A 21,549-nucleotide genomic window follows, 5' to 3' on the forward strand; every position below is an offset into this window, starting at 1 on the left:
AATGTGGAGTTCCGCAAAGTGGAGCAACAAACGGCACCAAGGTACATCCCACCATCATTTACATTCATACTTAGTAGAGTATATGTGGCGGGCGGCAGTAAAGACAGAAGGCCGAGTTCATTGTAACGCGATTCTTGAGGACATTTCTGCGTTTCGAGTATGTTTTATATAATAGACAAGTACCAAAAAAATCATTTTTCTGTTATTACGTCTGTTATTAAAGGTAACTTTCAGTGTTTTCGACTGTAATGCCCAGGTATCTGAACTCAACCACCTGTTCTATTAGGTCAGCTCCACACTTAATGTCAAGAGGAAATCCACTGGTAGCCATGGTTTTTGTTTTATTTGTGTCGATTTTTAGTCCAAATTGTTTTGCTGCATCTTTAACACTATTTATAAAGGTATGAAGTCTCAGTTTGCAAGTTTCAAGAAGGCTTATGTCGTCATCAAAATCGAAATCTACAAGTCTGGCCGGCTCACCAACATCAATCCCATATCCCTCGCAATTACTTAAGATGTAGTCAACAACAAGGATGAAAAGTAGGGGAGAGAGGACACATTCCTGCTTTACTCCTGTCATTATTTTAAAATATCTGGTATTCCCTTGTCCAGTTTGTACACAGCATTCTGTATCTTTGTAGAAAGCGATGATAAATTCAATGATTTTTTCCGGTATGCCGTAATGTAAGAGTATTTTCCAGAGTGTTGTTCTGTCTACTGAGTCAAAAGCTTTCTCAAAATCAATGAACACAAGGTACAATTTCCTTCTTATCTCATTGGTTTCTTCCAGAAACCAATGAGGACAAATATAAGGTCAGTACAGGAGCAGTTTAGAAGGAAGCCTTGTTGCTGCTCGTGTAGGTGTCTGTCAAGATATGGCTCTATTCTGTTGAGGATTATGAGAGCGAAAAACATTCCTGGGATTGAAAGGAGGCAGATACCATTCACACTTTGTGGCATCTCCTTTTTTGAAAATTTTTACCAGGGTGCTCCTAGTCCAATCTTTAGGCACCTTTTCCAACTCCGAAATTGTCCTGAAGAATTTGCTCCACAAGGTCATGTAAGGAATGACAGTCGCTTTAAGTATTTCTGCTGAGATTCTGTCTTTGCCTGAGAATCATCCATTTTTTAATTGCTTTGCCGCAGTACAAATCTGTGGTATCCGGAGGGTCCATGTTGATTGGAAGGGTTAGTAGCGATATTTCAGGGATCGTTGGTGGTTCTAGAGGAGGAGCACGATTTAGAAGCGTCTGAAAATGGTCTGCCCAAACTTTGCTCACATCTTCTGGATCTGTTGCAAGACGTCCATTCGGGTCTCGTACAGGACTCTGGCGTTTCTCAACGGTACATACTCTGACGTTTACCAACGATTTCATTGGTTAAACGGTACACAGTCTTCGAGTCTCCTCTTCTTGCAGCTTCTTCAGCTAGTTCCGCTTTATTCTCAAGGTGGTTACGTTTGTCCTTCCTAGCACTCCTTTTCATAAACTTGTCATGATATTGGTATATCAGGTTGCTGAACACATGATTCTTGGCACTGCAGTTAGGAAGAAGAAGAAGTTCTGCCTGCTTGCGTTTTTCAATACAGTCCCACGTTTCATCCGACAGCAATTGGTCTTTTGGTCTTTTCTTAAAACCAAGGACTGGTTTTGCAGCTTCTTTATAGTTTTCCTCGATTTTTTCCCACATACATTCTTCGTCTATTTCTTCAAAGGATTGTAGGACTTCAAATCTGTTGGACAGCTCTGTGATGAATTCTTTATTGATGTCCCTATCTGACAGTCTGTCCGAGTCAAATTGTGGTTTTGGAGCAAGCATCTTCTTTTTCGGGACTTTCAGCTTGATTTTGATTGTTGCTATCATAAGTGAATGATCAGAGCTGATATCTGCCCCTCTGAATGAGCGAACATCTTGGAGACTCGTTCGCCATTTTCTGCTTATGAGTATATGGTCAATCTGTTTATTTTTTACTCTGTCTGGGGACATCCATGTATATTTGTGGATGTCTTTATGCTTGAAAAATGTGCCGCCGATGATAAGGTCATTTGATAGTGCACAGTCTATCAGGCAGTCTGCATTTTCATTTCTGGTGCCAAGACCTTCATTTCCCATGACTTCAGGGCCATGAGTTCGGTCGTTTCCAACCTTGGCATTAAAATCACCTGCCAAACATATGATATCATGCAATGGCACTTCCTTGATTGTGGCATTTAAGTCATTGTAGAATTCTTCCTTTATATCATTTGTGGGTGCATAACAAGCAATTAGTGTCATCTTTGCATGATATCCATTTAGCCTTATAGATATCAATCTGGGGTTGATAGTTTTCCAATTAACGATGTATATGGACATTTTTCCCAACAGAATAATGGCTACCCCGTGTTCTCGTTTCTTTTCAGGCCCATTATAAACTATTGTGGACCTTCCAGGTAATCTCTGTCTACCATTTCCAAGCCATCAGACCTCTGACAAAGCAAGAAAGTCGATATTATATCGTTTCATCTCTTTTTCCAACTGTTCCGGCTTGGAAGGTAGTGCCAGTGTTCGCACATTCCAAAATCCTATTTTCAGTTTTTGTTTCGCATTTAAAAATCATGACTGGAGGCATGCATTGGTCGTTGTCTTTTAGATCGGTCCGGTATTCTTTTCTTTGGATGTTTCGGTTGCGGTTGAGGTGGACACTCCCCCACAACCCTCGGGGCCAGGGTTTTAAGTTATACCCTGAGGGCATATAAGAACGATGTTGGCACAATGTATTATTTATTATTTTTTTCCTTTAGAGCTGGGCACTTCATATGGAAGGGGTCGTCGCATAAACTTCAAATGGGGGTCATTCAATTGTAAATTGAAAGCTCTAGTGCCCTCTTTAATATTCATAACTGATTGGACGGTAACTAGCCCCCCCCCCCCGCACATCATTCCCCCAAACACATCCAATCAAAATGTTCAGCGTAGTTGATATCCAGATAGAAAATATGTTTTTGAGGAGGACACTCCCCCACAACCCTCAGGGCAAGGGTTTCAAGTTATAACCTGGGGGCATATAAGGTTTTTATAGAAAGCGTTGTCGTAAAAATTTCAAAAAAGGATCATTCGATTGGAAATTCGAAGGGCTAGTGCCCTTTTTAATAGTCGAAAGTAATTGGAGGGCAACTAGCCCCTCCCCCCCCCCCCCCTCATTCCCCCAAACACATCCAAACAAAATTTTGAGATAGCCATAATGTTCAGCGTAGTTCATTTCCTGATAGAAAATATTTTATTGAGGAGGACACTCCCCCACAAGCCTCAGGGCAAGGGTTTTAAGTTATGCCCGGGGGGCATATAAGGTTTTTATAGAAGGTGTTGTCGTATACACTTAAAAAAACTCCTTAAAAAAACTTAAAATACTTAAAAATACTCCTTGGGGCTAAAGATACGACTGCTCCACGGCAATGTTCTGTCAGTACTGCTTTACAGATCTGAGACCTGGCACCTCAATCAGCAACAAGAGAAAAAATACAATCACTTGAAAACACTTGCCTCAGAAGAATCCTATATATAAAGTGGACCCAGAGGATAAGAAATGACACCAAGGCAACAGGTCCAGCTACCTTTAATAGCAGACGTTATCCGGCAACGTAGGTGGCGCTGTCTTGGGCATGTCATCAGGATAAGCTGAAATCGCTTGCCAAGCTCCATCCTCTTCGGGCAACCAGAAGGATCAATAAGACGAGGCCGTCTTAAAAACACCCAGAGACGTTCACACAGAAGAGACTTGTCAAATGTGCATGCGTCCCTACAGCCCGAATGGGAAGACGCACTAGCTGCAGCACACCTCCGAGATGACTGGAGACATTTCGTGGATGTCCTAGGTGCCTCTGGAGGCACAGGAGAAACTAAGGTCTAAGGTAAGGTAATATTACCCACCAAAAGCCACGAATCTTAATGAAAATTGCATCGTCAGATTCAGCGTATCAGACGACCCTGTAATAGAGGTTTCGAGCTCCCATTTGTAAAAATGTGGATTTTTATGTCAGAAGAAAGATCACGGATGCGTTTTTTTTTTCCAGGGGTGATCTTGTCAAACTAATGGTCCTAGAAGATCGGGATAGGAATCATTTGAATGGAAGCCAAAGAGTTAGAGTGCCCTTTTTAAGTGATCAAAAAGATTGAAGGGCAACCAGCCCCCTCCCCTGCCCCTTTTCCCCCAAAGTCACCCAAACAAAAATTGAGATAGGCACGTTGCTCAACAAAGTTGAAATGTCAAAAAACAAAGCCACTGGGGATGACTTGACCCTTTACATCTCCTGGGGAAAGGGCTGTAAGCTATGTAATTCGCTCATTGTTTAATATAGAATTTATTATTGGGAAGTATACAGACATTTTTCGGGGAAAGGGAATTTTCTGCGAGTGGAGGATTTTCATCGGGAAAAAATTTACGTGCGAAGGAAAGTGTTTGGGAATAAACTTTCAAGGAATAATTTTACACGGGGGTTTTCTCATAGTAGCCTACCTATACGAAATTAAATAAAAAATCAAGTTTTTTTTAACAGAAAGTAAGGAGCGACATTAAAACTTAAAATGAACAGAAATTATTCCGTATATGAAAAGGATTGCCTCCTCCTCAACACCTCACTCTTTACGCTAAAATTTTTTAGTACTTTCGAAATAAGTTCATTGTTCAAAATAAACGAACATAGTGTTTCAGAAGTCGTTCTTTTTTAAATCTGGCAAATTCCCGAAGTGTATAATTTCCCCTGACAAGTTCACTCTCTGGAACCTTCCCTCCCTATGGAAAATTCCTCCGTTGAAACCCCCCCAACAGAAAATTTGCCCCCCTCCCACCCGAAAATGTAAGCATGCATCCCAATAACAAATACTATGCGTAAACTATGAACATATTTTATAACTTAGACCTTTTCCCTGGGACTGTGGGAGGTCATGTTATGCCCAGAGGAATAGTAATTGGGCCTTTCAACTATGATGAACAAAATGGTTATCTCAAAATTTTGATCAGACGATATTGGGAAAAAGGGGTGGCGGAGGGGGCCTAGTTGCCCTCCGGTTTTTTGTTCACTTAAAAAGGGCACTAAATTTTTAATTTACGTTTGAATGAGCCCTGCCCTGATATTCTAGGACCCCTGGGTCGATATATTTATTCCTGGGAAAAAAAATAAATAAAAATAAAAAAATAAACATCCGTGATCTTTCTTCTGGCAAAAAATACAAAATTCCACATTTTTGCTGATAGGAGCTTGAAACCTATACAGTAGTGTTCTCTGATACGCTGAATCCGATGGTGTTATTTTCATTGAGATCACTTGACTTTTAGGGGGGGTCCCTTTTTGTCGAAAATCAGGAAGTTTCTCAGGCTCGTAACCTTTGTTTGTTTTTTTTTTAATCCCACCTCCTCTCCTCTCGGTAACCTTCAAATTTTCTTTAAAAATATCTCATAATTTATCAAATTTCACCTTCTCTTTTCTTAATAAAAAAAAACCTTCAAAAAATTCAATTTATTAAAATTATATAAAAATTGAGCATTCCAAAATATACCAGGGTATAAAAATAGAGGTATACTACATTTCAGAAGTCGTTCTTAAAGAACTTGGAGACAATTTAAACTTTAGCGTAAAGAGCGAGGTGTTGAGGAGGAGGCAACCCCCTTCATATACGGAATATTTATTATTTATTTTTAACCCACTGTACAATAAATGTAAAATAGTGGAGTAATACAAACAAACAAAAAAAAAAAAAAAAAAAGAAAAAGAACAACGACAATCTAACCACGAATATAATCACTAATAAAAAAAACGGATAAGACTGTGATGTGGGCCCAACCGAAAACTAGCATCCTGACTGATCTTCGCTTGCACCGTTTCAAGCGAGGACAGAATTTCTGTTGCACCATAACGACCAACAAGGCGCCTATTGCGCACAGCAAGCGGCAAATACAATAGGAACTTACAGTATCTAAAATAATTAACCTTCATTTGTTTCAGATCATGCTTAGTAAAAAGCGGATACAGCCCAGAAGCGGATAAAATCGCAGGGTCACAGAAACTACAGTAGAGTTTAGCAAGACCATGCCTATTAAAACGTCCACGGTTTGCAACTATTTTCGCATAGCCAGCTTTAAGCTTATCCTTCGAATCACAAATAAATTTACGCCGGATGCTTCCTACGAATTCACATATGGAAATACCAAGCCATTTGATAACAGGGAGACTAGGTACCATAAAGGTGTTGCAAGCAAGGGGAGTAGCAGGGGGACTAAGAGCGTTGAAGAGTAAATATTCACATTTCAAAGTATTTAATGATAGGCCTATTTCACTAAGCATATATCCAACCATGCTAACATTCCGTTCAAGCCTCCTTTTGGAACGGCTAATCAGGGGGAGGTCATCAGCATATGCTAAATAAGACACTTCCTAAAAAACAAAAAAACAACTGGAGGGAATCTTATTAATCACACTCGAAATACAAACATTAAAAATATGAGGCGAAAGAACTCCTCCTTGCCTAACCCCGCATTTAACAGGAATATTTCCAAAAGCACATCCATTCGATTTCAATCTAACATATGAATTTGAATACCAAAAACGTAGCAGAGAAATAATCGATGGGTTTATACCAAGCTGATGTAAAGAATAAAAAGCCTGAGGGTGCACAACACTGTCAAAAGCTTTAGATATGTCTAAAGCACATATATGTAATGATTGACCTTTCGTATGTGCATCCTTAAAAAGGAGAGCAAGCACCCGATGTGCATGTTGACAAGAAATCCCCTTTCTAAATCTAAACTGATTAGCATCATAATTAACAAAATCAATAATATAAGAAGAAGCACATATTCAAAAAGTTTGCTAATATTGCAGGCGACAGTAATAGGCCTATAAGAATCACATTTATTTACGTCTTTTCCTCTCTTTACAATTGAGGTAACAGTACCACATAGGAAACTATCAGGCACTAAAGAACAGCAAAGACACATTTGAAAAAGTAGCTGCAAATGTTTTACAAGTTCCCGAGAATCTTTCCGTAAATGAAAAACACTTATACCATCAATATCAATAGACTGAGACTTCAGCCGCCTGATCGAATCAGTAATTATATCAGCTGACACAGGAGGGACGTGCTTTTGTTGCATTTTTTCGGGAAGGCACTTAGCAAGGATGTTGCTCCTTACTTTCTGTTAAAAAACTTGTTTTTTTTATTTAATTTCTGAACGTTTTTAAATTAATGCAGGTTTTGAAATTAGCTATGAATAATAAAAACTAAAATGTGCATATTAATTTTTTTTTTTTTTGGCTAAACTGCTTTCTCAAAATTTTGATCGTACGAATTTGAGAAAAAAAGGCGGGGGGGGGGGGGGGTGTACCTAGGTGGCCTCCAATTTTTTGGTTCCTTAAAAAGGGCACTAGAACTTTTAATTTTATTTACGAACGTTTTCATTAGTAATAAATATACGTAACTGACGAATTTTCCCAATGCTGAATCAGCATTATAAGCCCATTCTTTTGATATATTTATTGACATCAAAATCCCGTTTTTTACAGTTTCGATTTCTATTGAGCCGCATCGCTTGTTTTTTATTACGTATATGAGGGGGTTCGCTTCCTAGTCAATACCTCGCTCTTTACGCTAAAGTTTGAATCACAAACCCCTGAATCACAAAGGCCGTTTAATTAGAAAAGATAGCTCTTTTGAAAGTACTAGAAAAAATCTTTTGCTTAAAGAGCGAGGTACTGTCTAGGGGGCGAACCCCCTCACATACGTAATAATTTCTATTCGTTTCAAGGTTAAATGTTGCTCCTTACTTTCAGTCCAAAAAACTTGTTTTTTTATTTAATTTCTAATCGTTTTTTTTAAATAATGGTGGGAAATCCGGCGCCCCCTTCATAGAAATGTCCCTCCCCCAGGAAAACATCCTCCATGGAAAGATCCTCCCACGTAATCCCATCCTCCGACCCCCTACCCCACCAAAAATAATCCCTCTTGAAAACGTCTGTATACTTCCCAATAACCAATACTATTTATAAACAATGGGCAAACTTCATAACTTACAGCCCTTCCCCCGGGAACTGTGGGGGATTAAGTCATCCTCGAAGACATATTTATTAGCCCTCTCACGATATTCTAGGAATACTGGATCGGTAGGATCATCCCTGAGAAAAAAAAAACCAACAAAAAACAAACAAACAAATAAACGCGCGCCCTAGATCTTTCTTCTGGCAAAAAATGCAAAATTCCATATTTTTGCAGATAGGAGCTTGAAACATCTACATTAGGGTTTTCTGTTACGCAGAATCTGATGGTTTGATTTTCATTAAGATTTTATCACTTTTAGGGGTTGTTTATGAGAACTCCGGGTCGAGTAGACTTTTTAAAGCAACTGAAGGAATCTGTTAATGTCGGTTTTTTGGTTTAGTGCAGTGAGCTTTTTTCACGTTCCCATTGTTCCCCCTTTTTTCGGAAATAAGGCAAATTTTTTCAGGCTCGTAACTTTTTATGGGTAAGACTAAACTTGACTAAACTATAAGACTAAACTATGAGAACTCCGGGTCGAGTAGACTTTTTAAAGCAACTGAATGAATCTGTTAATGTCGGTTTTTTGGTTTAGTATAGTGAGCTTTTTTCACGTTCCCATTGTTCCCCTTTTTTCGAAAATAAGGCAAATTTTTTCAGGCTCGTAACTTTTGATGGGTAAGACTAAACTTGACTAAACTATAAGACTAAACTATGAGAACTCCGGGTCGAGTAGACTTTTTAAAGCAACTGAATGAATCTGTTAATGTCGGTTTTTTGGTTTAGTATAGTGAGCTTTTTTCACGTTCCCATTGTTACCCCTTTTTTCGAAAATAAGGCAAATTTTTTAAGGCTCGTAACTTTTGATGGGTAAGACTAAGCTTGACTAAACTATAAGACTAAACGATGAGAACTCCGGGTCGAGTAGACTTTTTAAAGCAACTGAATGAATCTGTTAATGTCGGTTTTTTGGTTTAGTGTAGTGAGCTTTTTTCACGTTCCCATTGTTCCCCCTTTTTTCGAAAATAAGGCAAATTTTTTAAGGCTCGTAACTTTTGATGGGTAAGACTAAACTTGACTAAAATATAAGACTAAACTATGAGAACTCCGGGTCGAGTAGACTTTTTAAAGCAACTGAATGAATCTGTTAATGTCGGTTTTTTGGTTTAGTGTAGTGAGCTTTTTTCACATTCCCATTGTTCCCCCTTTTTTCGAAAATAAGGCAAATTTTTTCAGGCTCGTAACTTTTGTTGGGTAAGACTAAGCTTGACTAAACTATAAGACTAAACTATGAGAACTCCGGGTCGAGTAGACTTTTTAAAGCAACTGAATGAATCTGTTAATGTCGGTTTTTTGGTTTAGTGTAGTGAGCTTTTTTCACATTCCCATTGTTCCCCCTTTTTCGAAAATAAGGCAAATTTTTTCAGGCTCGTAACTTTTGATGGGTAAGACTAAGCTTGAATAAACTATAAGACTAAACTATGAGAACTCCGGGTCGAGTAGACTTTTTAAAGCAACTGAATGAATCTGTTAATGTCGGTTTTTTGGTTTAGTGTAGTGAGCTTTTTTCACGTTCCCATTGTTCCCCCTTTTTTCGAAAATAAGGCAAATTTTTTCAGGCTCGTAACTTTTGATGGGTAAGACTAAACTTGATGAAAATGGCATATTTCAAATCAGCATAAAAATCCAATTCTTTTAATGTATCTACTGGTGTCAAAATTCCGTTTTTTAGAGTTTCTGTTACTATTGAGCCGGGTCGCTCCTTACTGACAGTTCGTTACCACGAACTGTTTGATTCTTTTTATTTGTCTTACTTTCTCTTTGTCTTATTTACTCAATTTTACATGTGGAGATATTCCGGGGAAATTGCCCGGAGAAATTTTCCGCAGGAGGAATTCTCCATAAGGGAATTTTACGCGGGAGAAATTCTCCATGGAAGGATTTTTCGCGGGAGAAACTTTCCATTATAGGTGGGTTTTCCGGAAAGGTTAGAAAAATAATCAGACATGAAATGAAAAACTAGTCTAGTTCAAATGAAAGTTGACTAAGGGGAATTTTACAGGCAGAATTGTCCGCAAAAAACTTTTCGGGGAGATTTTCAGCGAGGATGGAATTCTCAGGGTGGGATTTTCCGAGGGGAAGGGGATTTAAAGCGAGAGAAACTTTCCATGTTGAAATTTTCCTGGAAGGGGGGTATTTCATAGAGGGGAAGGCGGATTTCCTGGCATTACTTGAATTACTATCACCTCGCAATACTAATAAAATTAAATATAAAAAAACAAGTTTTTCAACTGACAGTATGGAGCAACATTAAAACTTAAAACGAACATTAATTATTCCGTATATGAGGGGGGCTGCTCTTCCTCAATACCTCGCTCTATACGCTAAAGTTTGACTTTATGTCCCAAATCTTTAAGAACGACTTCTGAAACATAGAAGCCGTTTAATTAGAATAAGAAGATTTTAAAGTACTAAAAAACTTCCGCATGAAGAGCTAGGTGTTGAAGAAGGGGCATCCCCCTTATATACGGAATAACTTCTGTTTGTTTTAAGGTTTAATGTTGCTCCTTACTGTATGTTGAAAAAAAAATGTTTCTTTTTTTTACTTAATCAATCATAGAATCCAAATAAAAGCATAAATCGATAATCAAACAGTTCGTGGTAACGAACTGTAAGTAAGGAGCAACCCGGCTCAATGGTAACCGAAACTCTAAAAAACGGAATTTTGATACCAATAGATACATCAAAAGAATCAGATTTTAATGCTGATTTTAAATATAAAGTTTCATCGAGTTTAATTATACCTATCAAAAGTTACGCGCCTAAGAATATTTGGCTGATTTTCGCAAAAAGAGGGAAAAGACCCCCTAAATACTATTGAAACCTAATGGAAATTGCACCATCATATTCAACTTATTATAGAACCTTACTGTAGCGGTGTCAAGCTCTTATCTACACAAATTTGAAATTTTCTATTTTTTGCCAGAAGAAAGATAACGGATGCGTGTTTATTTGTTTTTTGTTTTTGTGTTTCCAGGGGTGATCGTATTGACCCAGTGCTCCTAAAATATCGTTGGTTGGCTCTTTAGAACGGAAATTAAAAGTTCTAGTGTCCTTTTTAAGTGACCAAAAAAATTGTGAGCAACTAGACCCCCTCTAAGGCCCATTTTTCTCGCCAAAATCACGCGATCAAAATTTGGAGGTAGCCATTTTATTCAACAGGATCGAAAATATTGTAAACATATCTTTTAGGATGACTTAATCCCTCAACGCCCCCAGGGGGGGGGGCTGAAAGTTATGAACTTTACCCAATGTAAACATCCCCTACAAGTGAAAGAATTTTAATGAAAATCCCACCGTCAGATTCAGCGTATCAGAAAACCCTATTACATAGGTTTCAAGCTCATATCTGCAAAAATCTGAAACTATATCTGCAACATATTTTTTGCCAGAAGAAAAATATACGAATATAGGAGTTCGTTACGTAGGTTAATTTGTAAATTACGTCAGAACCAAATTTAGAAACAGCCATTTAGCAAAAGAAAAGTAAAATTTTTATGCAAAATTTTGTTTACTTATTCAATGACGGTGAGCCAAAATAAAAGCTGCATTAACTTAAAAACGATCAGAAATTAAATAAAAAAACAAGTTTTTTAAACTGAAAGTAAGGAGCGACATTAAAACTTAAACGAACAGAAATTATTCCGTACATGAAAGGGGCTGCCCCCTCCTCAACTCCTCGCTCTTTACGCTAAAGTTTGACTCCGTCTCACAACTTTGTTTTTTAAAACAATAAAAAACTTTAGCGTAAAGAGCGAGGCGTTAAGGAGGGGACAGCCCCTTTCATATACCGAATAATTTCTGTTCGTTTTAAGTTTTAATGTCGCTCCTTACTTTCAGTTTAAAAAAACTTGTTTGTTTTTTATTTAATTACGTGTTAAAGCGACCACACTTTGTTCTAGATCTGTAATAAAACCGGTTTTCTGTGTCAACTCGTAGATAATCAGCTTAGCCTGAGCGATAGAAACTACTTTGCAGGTATTTTTAATTAATTATTTAATATATAGAGTTGGTTAGGATAGCTTTCTAACATAATGCTTTCTGGGCGGCATGCTTTCCATAATTCTCTGTTGTATTTCCCATAATTTTTTTACTAAAGTATTACATTTTCATCATATTTTGGTATATTTCATTAGGGTTAACCTAACTTCACTTCTTTGGCGGGGTCGCTATAACATGTAAACGCCCATAATTCAGAAAAAGAAATCAGATTTTAAATGCAAGCTAGCAGATTAACTAATTGTCAATTCGAATCTATTGGCCAAAAAAGTAGTTGATCAACTCGGCTTCCGAGTTGCTCAAGCAGTATTTCTGACATATAAATTTGGAGATAGTAAGAGGAATTTCTCAAACCAAGATTTATGTCGAGCACAGGAAAAACACATCAAAAGCAAATACAAAAGATAACCAAGCTCCTACTAAAACATAATAAGTTCTTAATTAAGATTAAAAAAAAAAAAATATCACCACGACAAAACCACGACATCGGCGTGACTTTAGCATGACATTTGTGATAAAACCAAATGAAGACACCTTAACGGACATTCACTGCATAAACGAAAAAAACGGATGTGGTTTCAAGTTCATTTGATGACAGTTACATTTTTACTTAAAGTTCACATTGAGTAATCTGTCCAAGATATAGTGAGAAGAGAAGTATGACGACGGAATCTATTCAGCTCCTTGCGCATTTCTAAGTTCTTAGACGCGACTGAGGTTCAAAAAATAGCGGGATTTCATTCAGAATAAGAAAATAGCGATAACTTTCAAATTTCCAAGGAAATGCGGAACATCTGCATGCTGTCGTGCCAAAATACAAGGGCGTATCTTATATTTCCATAACTGCAGAGGGGAGCGAAATGCAAGGTTTGGAACACTATTCCGAAAACATTTCTTCTTCAAGGTTTTATATAATACAATTTTTAAGCATTACAATTTGTAGTTGAATGACTTAATTTCTATTTTATTCACGGTTGCAGCGATAGCTACAATCTAGCAAAGAGTGAATCATGTCCCAGAATACCAGACGTGTTTCGAAAAAAAACAGGGGTACTTCTGTCTTATAGCCACCACACTCAAGGATCTTTTATCGCGAACATGAGCCAATAACCGGTTTTCATGGTCTTTATACCAGACAATATTAGCTCCGGCTCGGTGGGGAACTACATTGTAGCTATATTTTAATTAAATATTTAGTTGGTGTTTTGGTTAGGTTAGTTTAGGTTGCGTATTAATATAATGCGGTCTGCCCCCCCCCCCTTCTATAACTCTTTTGTTGTAGTTTTCTTAATTTTTTTGATAAAGTATTATATTTTCATCATATTTTGTTTTATTTCATTAGCATTAACCAAACTTTACTTCTCGACAGAACTTGAGTGTGGAGGCTGTAAGACACAAGTACCAAAAACTGTTTAATGAGAAAATTGCCATTTTGTAGCTGATTTAAGCATTATAACTATTATTTCGATTCATATTTTTTTTAGTAAAATTTATTACACAAAAATAATATACTGATTTCAAAAGAGGACGCAGCCCTGCAAAAATGGCGACGGATTGAAATAAAAGAAATGCATTATTGGAATCACCAAGGTCGAAAACACTGTTCATGAAAATTACAGCCCCCCCCCCTCACTTGGACAAAGAGGAAAACCACTTTCTGCATAGGAAGCAGAGGTTTGCCCCCCTTTTTGTTTCACTGGAACATCATAGAGCTGTTTAAGGGCTCAATTGATTTATTTCTATATATATACGTGCTTTTCCTAAATTTGTCTAAGTTTCCTAAATTACCAATATTGACATTTTTTTAGCAGAAAGAGTGGGAAGCAGCTGAATCCAATGAAATGGTCTTTAATCTTTGGTTAATTCTCATGCAAAAGTGTTTTTGTTTTATGCAACTTTAAAGCAGCACAGTTCCTCCTATCCCCTTTTCTAAGGAAACAAAATTTATCGTTCGGTCTAATATAATTAGCAAAACTTTTCATTCCCAGGGTTGAGATACACTTGAATTTCGTGGTTGAAGCAGAAGCTGCAACCTAGTACAAAGCAAACTACGGCACATAGTAACCAGGAGCTTAACGACATGTCGGATATAAACTGTCTTGTAAGAAAAATTTAACGTAATTTTTATTTGTGCTGATTCAGGAATTAAAGCTATTATTTCGGTTCATCTTAGTAGTAAAAGTTCATTGTGGAAACAAATCTATAGGAGTTTTTAAAACGACCTTGAAACGATGATAAGTCTCCTTTTCTTTATTTCTCCAGTCAAGACAGGCCTAGTTCGAACTTATCCCCAGGACAGCTTTAATCAAAGATGAGTCAAAGAGGGGGGAACTGAATGGGGGGTTGGGTTAAGTGCGGTTGAGTTAAATGAGGGCTGAATTACACTGGGGTTAAGTTGAATGAGGGTTGAGTTGAATAGGGTTGAGTTGACTCGGGTTTGAGTTAAACAGGGGTTGACTGAACGAGCGTCGAGTTAAAAGGAGGTCAATTTGTATGTTGAATTAGGCCTAAACAAGGTTGAGTTAAACGCATACCAAAGCAAAAATAATGAAAGTATACTTTCTTATGATAAGTTCGCAATTCTTTGCGGCATTGCAGCTGAAAAATTGTAATAAAAAAAACACAAATTTCCGCAAATTGCACTAACTACACGCTTAAATTTGTTTTAGTCTCCTTAAGTTTTCAGATTTCTATACATTTCATAAAGGACAATATTGCATAAATAATTGATTTTTTTATCTGCACCTCCTCAAAGATACCAAGGATAATATACACCTTGGACTCTTTTTGTCGCGAAATTGCCAGTTTTTTAAAGGAAACTTTAAGAGAGGTGCGAAGTAAAACCTATAAGTACCCTATTTTAGCGAAACTCGAGTGAACTTTTTTATTTTCTTCGCCAAGTTAGACAATGATCTTTTTGTAAGTTTTACTGTGTATATTTAAAAAAATTAAAAACAAGTAGTTATTCAAAACAAAGAGCGAAGCTTAAGCTCAAAACGAGCAAAATTATTAATTTGCTGTTTATGCAATATATGATTGCAAAACTGGTTCAAACAGACATACTCGTGATAGCCCCGTAAGTAGTAATGACATTGTCATTACTACTCCTGTATATTTTTAAAATTATGAAATACTAGCGTTTCACTGAAAACTGATCTTACTTGAGTTTGTTTAGAGAATTAAAAGTGAATGCAGAAATTATTGATTTCATGACTAATGAAAGACTACTGACAGCTTTACAAGTCGGTCAATTATTTTGGTACTTGTGCATTATATCTAACACAACGCTACAGACAGAACAAGGAAACCAGACAGGAAATGAGACAAACGGGTATTTGCTAGATAAATGGATCGCAAAGCATGATTTCTTATTGCCTTTACAATATTTAAACTGTTTTTGGGGGGTTTAGGGGGGGGGAGGAGGTACCTAGGTTAGATTAGCTTAGGTTACGTATTTAATATATGCTATGCTTTATTTAATATATGCCCACTCCCCCTCGTATAAAAGCGTCCAAACTAAAATGAGCACTGCTTTTTAGCGATATTTCTAGATAAGTTTAAGAGAAAAAAAACGTACAAGATGTGCCCTTTCGCCTCGGAAAAAAAGCGCAGTTGTGTAAATTCAATATATATCCAGAATTACGGAACGTCCAAATGACTATAAACTTCAAGCATTATTTCTCAGAGCAGTTGAAAAACGATACAGATCGGAGGGGTCCCTATAGAATAGTGTTCTTTTCTCCGTGGGGAGGGTTACGCATCAGAGGGGCTTAGCTTCAGAAAATATGTGAATTACAGGGAAAATAAAAGAAACATGTGATAAATTCGTCAAAACCTTTATACTTTGTGAGTAAATGCCTAAAGCCCCCCTTCCCAGCCTACAATAGCCAAATACTACGTTTTATCTACCTTTGAACAGCTGATATACGTACTTGAGCAGAGAATCCCAACATTGCACTAACAGAAGCTTACATTAGCAGCGAATGGTATTTAAACTGTTCAATCCCCGCGACCCATCATAGGGGAAAGGAGGGTTGTCAAACAGTTTTGCAGAACCTCAAATTTGAAGGGGTCTAATTATAATTACGCTTAAATTCAAAAGGGTCTTATTTTTGGCATCTAAAAGATACATACAAGAACCGTGAAGTATTACTCCCCCGAACCTTTCTTGATCCAGGTGATCACGCTGGTTAGTGCCTAGCAAAATACCACCCATGATCAAAAATTAAAAGTAGAGAAGAAAATCGAAATTCTACAAATAAAAATAGGTCTGATTCTAGTCGGAAACTAAAACTCGTGCATGTGCGTGCATTCAGGGGCAAGTCTAGAACACATCTTGGGGGGGGATGTGACAAGGGCACCAATGAGGAAAGTCTGGGGGAGGGCAGAGCCGTATCCAGTTTTTTTTTTTTTTTTGGGGGGGGGGTGTTTTACTCAAGGATTTTTTTGCGTGTGGGTAAGGGGGGGGGGGTTCACAAAAGAAACTTAAAATAATGCATAAACAATTTGTTTACATCCATTTTCGTTACCTTTTTAAGAGTCAGAAAAACATTTCGGGGGGGGGGGGGGGTATTTTCTTTACTTTATATTTCAGCCTTTGCTAATTAATGGACTTCTCAATTGTCCTTCTTTTATTGTTATTACATAACTTTGTTTCATTGATTAGAAAAATGGGACATTAATTAGGAAAAGAATGTCCTTTGAAGTTCCATTTCAACCAGTTTCCTCTATAGCTGATTAATTAATAAGATGAGAATGAATGTAAAACTAAAATTATAGAATAAAAGCATTTGAGAGAAATTTTGATCATTTTTACGCATGTGGATCGCAGTAACAAAATTTTATCATTTATTCAGCTTGTCGACTTTTTAATGAGCCATTTACTGCCCTCAAACTAATCTAACCGTTCGGTAAAATTCTGTCTACTGATTACACTGAAAGAAGACAAATTTCACAGTCATGAAAACAGATGAAGTGACACTATTGCCAGATTAAGCTAGACATAGATCCCATTCAGATTGAGACGGCCATCAGATTTGTAAAAATTCAACAAGGGAGGCAACCAGTGGCGGATCCAGGCCTCCCCCCTTTAACGTAGTCTAAAGTAGTGTAATTCACTTAAGTAACCCAATTCTACGTTAATTAAACTTGCTCCTACCGCAAGTTTATCGGATCAACCTATTTTGCCCCTCCCCTAAAAAAAAGTCCTGGATCCGCCCTTGGAGGCTACATTTCATGCATACCTATACACAAGGCAAGAAGAACACCTTCCATCTCCTCTACTTTCCCTTTAATTCCGCACCAATGAGTTCCCAGTTGTGTAATTCTAATTGCAAGTATATAATAAGATTATAATTATCCAGGCTCAGCTCGGCCTGGGGATTTGAGTATTTCCCATTGAGGTGTGGGAGAGTCACGCTTAAAAAAGCAAATTACGAAAAAAAAAACTAAACTCCTCCATAAGAAAGGTGATAAGAGTGGGGCATTAGCTTGGTTTCTGCAGGAACACATTACTTAGTATGATGATACTTTTTAGACTCAGAGGTGCAGAGTGTGTGTGATTTAAGAAAAGAACAGTGTGGTTTTAGAAAGGGTAGAGGATGCGTCGACCAATTTTCGCTCATAGATTAATAATCGAGAAGCGCCTGAATCATCAAACGCCTTTAGTCCTCAGTTTAATGTATTATGAACAAATAGAAGTTCAATCCTTTTATTAGACAGTGAAAACAGTTATAAAATCTCTAGATATTTCGAGGGATAAATCTTTTTATTAGACAGTGAAAACAGTTATAAAATCTCTAGATATTTCGATCACATATACAGTGATCGTCATCAGCAGCAGACAAACTAAAGTATTACAATTAAAACAGTGATATTATACAGAACAGAATAATTACTTCCGGGTCATAAATAGTTCCCGGTTTATTGGCTAGATTTCTCTGAGAGGGTTCATTCAAAGTCTCGAGCTGTAAACTATTCTCCTATAATAGTGCCTAACTGTAAAATGAATTTTAATGAAGGTGGTACAATCTTCTTCTTCTTCCAATTGCAAAGAAGCGTTGTTGAATTTAGTTATATACTAGTTCGGTCACATCATCCCCATACATACGACCTAGGTAGTTTCGAAGACCACACTGCCTTTCTATGAAGAACAAATAAAATTTACATGTGCCACCTTTATCAAAATTCAACTTTAAAATATACTGGTGGAAACCCATCATTGATATTCTTTCATGGATAGGTATTCAAATGAGTTTTTTTTAAGATATTTCTGGGAAGGCTTCAAGAATTTCGCTTTTAATCAGACATAGGACCCAGAATTTGCATAGTGACCTTACTTAGTAGTTGACGTCTGACCCAAATCCATCACATTTTGCCAGATCTTAGCTTAATTTGTTTGGAAGTTCGGAAATCTTATCCGTTTTTTGACGAAAGACGGTAAGTGTAGTCAAGCAAAACCTACAAAGCGATGTCGCTCTGAAAATTCCAACTCTTGTCTCCGATAGAAAGCGGAACTCTAATCTTTCTAGTAATATTAAAAAAAGGTTCGGAATTTGTTTAATTTAGGCAAAATTTCGCCGTTTGAAAACACGAATTTTAACTCTAATCCAAAAGCGAACCGAAGCTTCGCCACTACGAAAACTTGTGCGAAATTTAAATCCTGCCCACATCCTAAATTTATCACATCTTTGGTTAAGTGAAACTTGTTTCATTTTCTTTCATCGCAAAAATCTTTTTTTTTTGCCGCATATACCGCCAATTGATTAAGAGCAGTTGATGTGTAGCAATTTTTCCAGGAATTTGATTTTTGCATATATAGTGCAAGGACGCTAATGCAATAATTTATCACGGAATTAAATATAACAAATACATTGAGGTAAAATTATTCTTACCCGTAAGTTTCTGTGTCACTATAGAATTGCCTATCTTTATCTGTGGGTAGTTGGGGCAACTTAGACCAATCAGGAATCAAATCATCATCTACTACCTCTTCTGCAAAATCAGTTTCTGAAAAAAAAGCCACTTTAAATTGCCATATTGGAGTTTTTCGGGGTGTTTGTTCATCTTCTTTTTACAATTTCACTAATTTTAACAATTTCACTAATTTTAATTTTATAATTTCACTAATTAAATTGCCATATTGGAGTTTTTCGGGGTATTTATTCATCTTCTTTTTTATAATTTCACTAATTTTAATAAGATATCAAGAATTTCAACAAAGGCTTTACGTTTTCTATCTGCCTTTATACAAATAATCAAAACTCAATAAACTAATTAATTCAATCGCAAAAACGGGATCAAGCCAAGGTCACTTTTTTTCTAAACGGAGTGGTTGAAGAAAAACATCCCAAACAAAATAACCACAAGGTCAGATTGTCAATCTTGGTCAAGAACCTTGGTCAGAGAAAATCTTGGCCAAAACCAAGATTTTCTCTGGAATCCTTAATTTGAGTTCAAATATTTTATTTCGATTCGAAAATTGAATTAGTCAGAATAAAATTACAAATATAATGCTATTGATATAACCTAAAATAGAAAAAAAGACTGCGATGTCTCGTCATCATGTCGACACATAGACCCGAGTCGGGCTTAGCCCCTTCTATGACCTTGGGCATGTTTTCCAGATGAACAAAGGCGGACTACGTAGAAGTCCTATCTGAGACCTGCCCCCCAAGAAATATTGTCAGTGTGTATTATTAACAATTGTGTTCCTAACACAAAACTGTTAATAAAATTCCCAAACAATCCGAAATGTTATTGGAAAAAAATATTGATGGATTATGAGCGCGAATTTCATCAAATTCAAAAATGACCCTTGCAAATTTCTTCATTTAAGTAATAACTATGAGCAATCTTCGTGTTTTACACTTTGGTAAAAGAAAACTAGACTGCACTAATCTACTTTAGTTATTCATTTTAATTTACTTTTAATTATTATTTAATTATGAATCTAAAAATCCATAACCCTAAACATTTATACAAGATAACAAAAAGTGAAAGTAATCGCTAGCATTTAGACAGGCTTGTTTTCTGCTTCATGGATCTTAAATATTAACCGAATAAAAGTAAGCGATTATTAATTCAACTTGTAACAAAGCCACATAAATAAAAAATAAAGACATTTAGGGTACACAAGTGTCTGAGACTAAGAAATCATTCTACTATAATAAAAAAACACGCTATTAATTACAAGGTGAATATCTACTTGTAAATTAGTTTTCTTTTTGGAGGGAGGGGGGTTCATGTAACAGAATATCTTGATCTATCTAATCAAGAATTTTGATTCTGACATCACAAAACAACGTGCTCGACAAATAACAAAATTTAACTGTCCATGGTTAAAAATTGGCTCTGGTAAATAGATAACGAACATATATAAGGTTTTCGAGGTATCTAACAAAGGTACCGGTAGTTTAAACTAAGAATGATAATGGGTGTACTCTTTTGAGAGGATCATGTATATCCCCCCCCCCCTCCACAACAAATTTCTTTTCAATTTTGTATTGTGTATTGGCGTCTCCACGGCCCAATAACTTGAGGATATAAGTTTCAAGTTGATCAGAAAAAATGGCTTTTTCGGCCTTTTTTGGAGAGGAGGGCCTGCCCCAAATTAAAATGGGTTCGGTCTATTAGGGCTCCCTTGGCTCGGGGACTTAAAATTTTGAGTCTCAATCCGTTCAGAAAAAAGTTTTTTTGTCTCGTAGTAAGGCTCCTTCCATTTTCTTCCATTTTTGGGAAAAAAATTATTTTCTTTTCTCTACTTTCCCTTCTGCATTGGGATTCCCTTTGCCCGCTTAATATTTTCTGCTTTACGTTCCTCTCGGCCCAAGGACTCAAGGCTGTAAGTTTCAAACTTATTAGAGACAAAATGTTGGCCAATTTTTGTACCTCCTAACACCCTCTTCCAATAAAATATGTACCTTCTTTGTCCAAGGAACGATCTCCGAAAGTATCGCGCCAATCGCATAGCCAAGATCAAATATGCTTTTCTTTTCAAACAGTTCGTGGTAACGAACTGTAAGTAAGGAGCGACCCGGCTCAATGGTAACCGAAACTCTAGAAAACGGGTTTTTGATACCAATAGATATATCAAAAGAATCAGATTTCAATGCTGATTTCAAATATATAACTTTCATCAAGTTTACAGCTACCCATCAAAAGTTATGCGTCTGAGAAAATTTGGCTGATTTTCAAAAAAAGGGGGAATACCCCCTAAAAGCTATAGAACCTTAATGAAAATCACACCATCAAATTCAGCGTATCAGAGAGCCCTACTGTAGAGTTTTCAAGCTCCTGTCTTCAAAAATGTGGATTTTTCCATTTTTTGCCGGAAGAAAGATCACGGTTCCGTGTTTATTTTTTTGTTTGTTTGTTTGTTTTTTTTTGTTTTTTTTTTACAGGGGTGATAGTATCGACCCAGTGGTCCTAGAATACCGTGGGAGGGCTCATTGGAACGGAAATTAAAAGTTAAAGGTCCCTTTTTAA

At 36.9% G+C, this 21,549-nt stretch overlaps 1 protein-coding gene across 6 annotated transcripts in view; it reads right to left on the bottom strand.

Moving 5' to 3' along the window:
* Lpin (phosphatidate phosphatase LPIN) overlaps positions 1-21,549 on the bottom strand; it is a 162,964-nt gene that overhangs the window by 99,213 nt on the left and 42,202 nt on the right. For all 6 annotated transcript variants that reach the window (XM_089099293.1, XM_089099291.1, XM_089099287.1 and 3 more), the window contains exon 5: positions 18,957-19,071. In XM_089099293.1, the coding sequence (XP_088955419.1) occupies positions 18,957-19,071 (115 nt within the window). The remainder of the gene's footprint in view (positions 1-18,956; positions 19,072-21,549) is intronic.

This window comes from Artemia sp. Qi Xiang Cuo, chromosome 13 (assembly GCF_049724085.1).
Source record: "Artemia sp. Qi Xiang Cuo chromosome 13, ASM4972408v1, whole genome shotgun sequence".
Lineage (NCBI taxonomy): Eukaryota > Metazoa > Arthropoda > Branchiopoda > Anostraca > Artemiidae > Artemia > Artemia sp. Qi Xiang Cuo.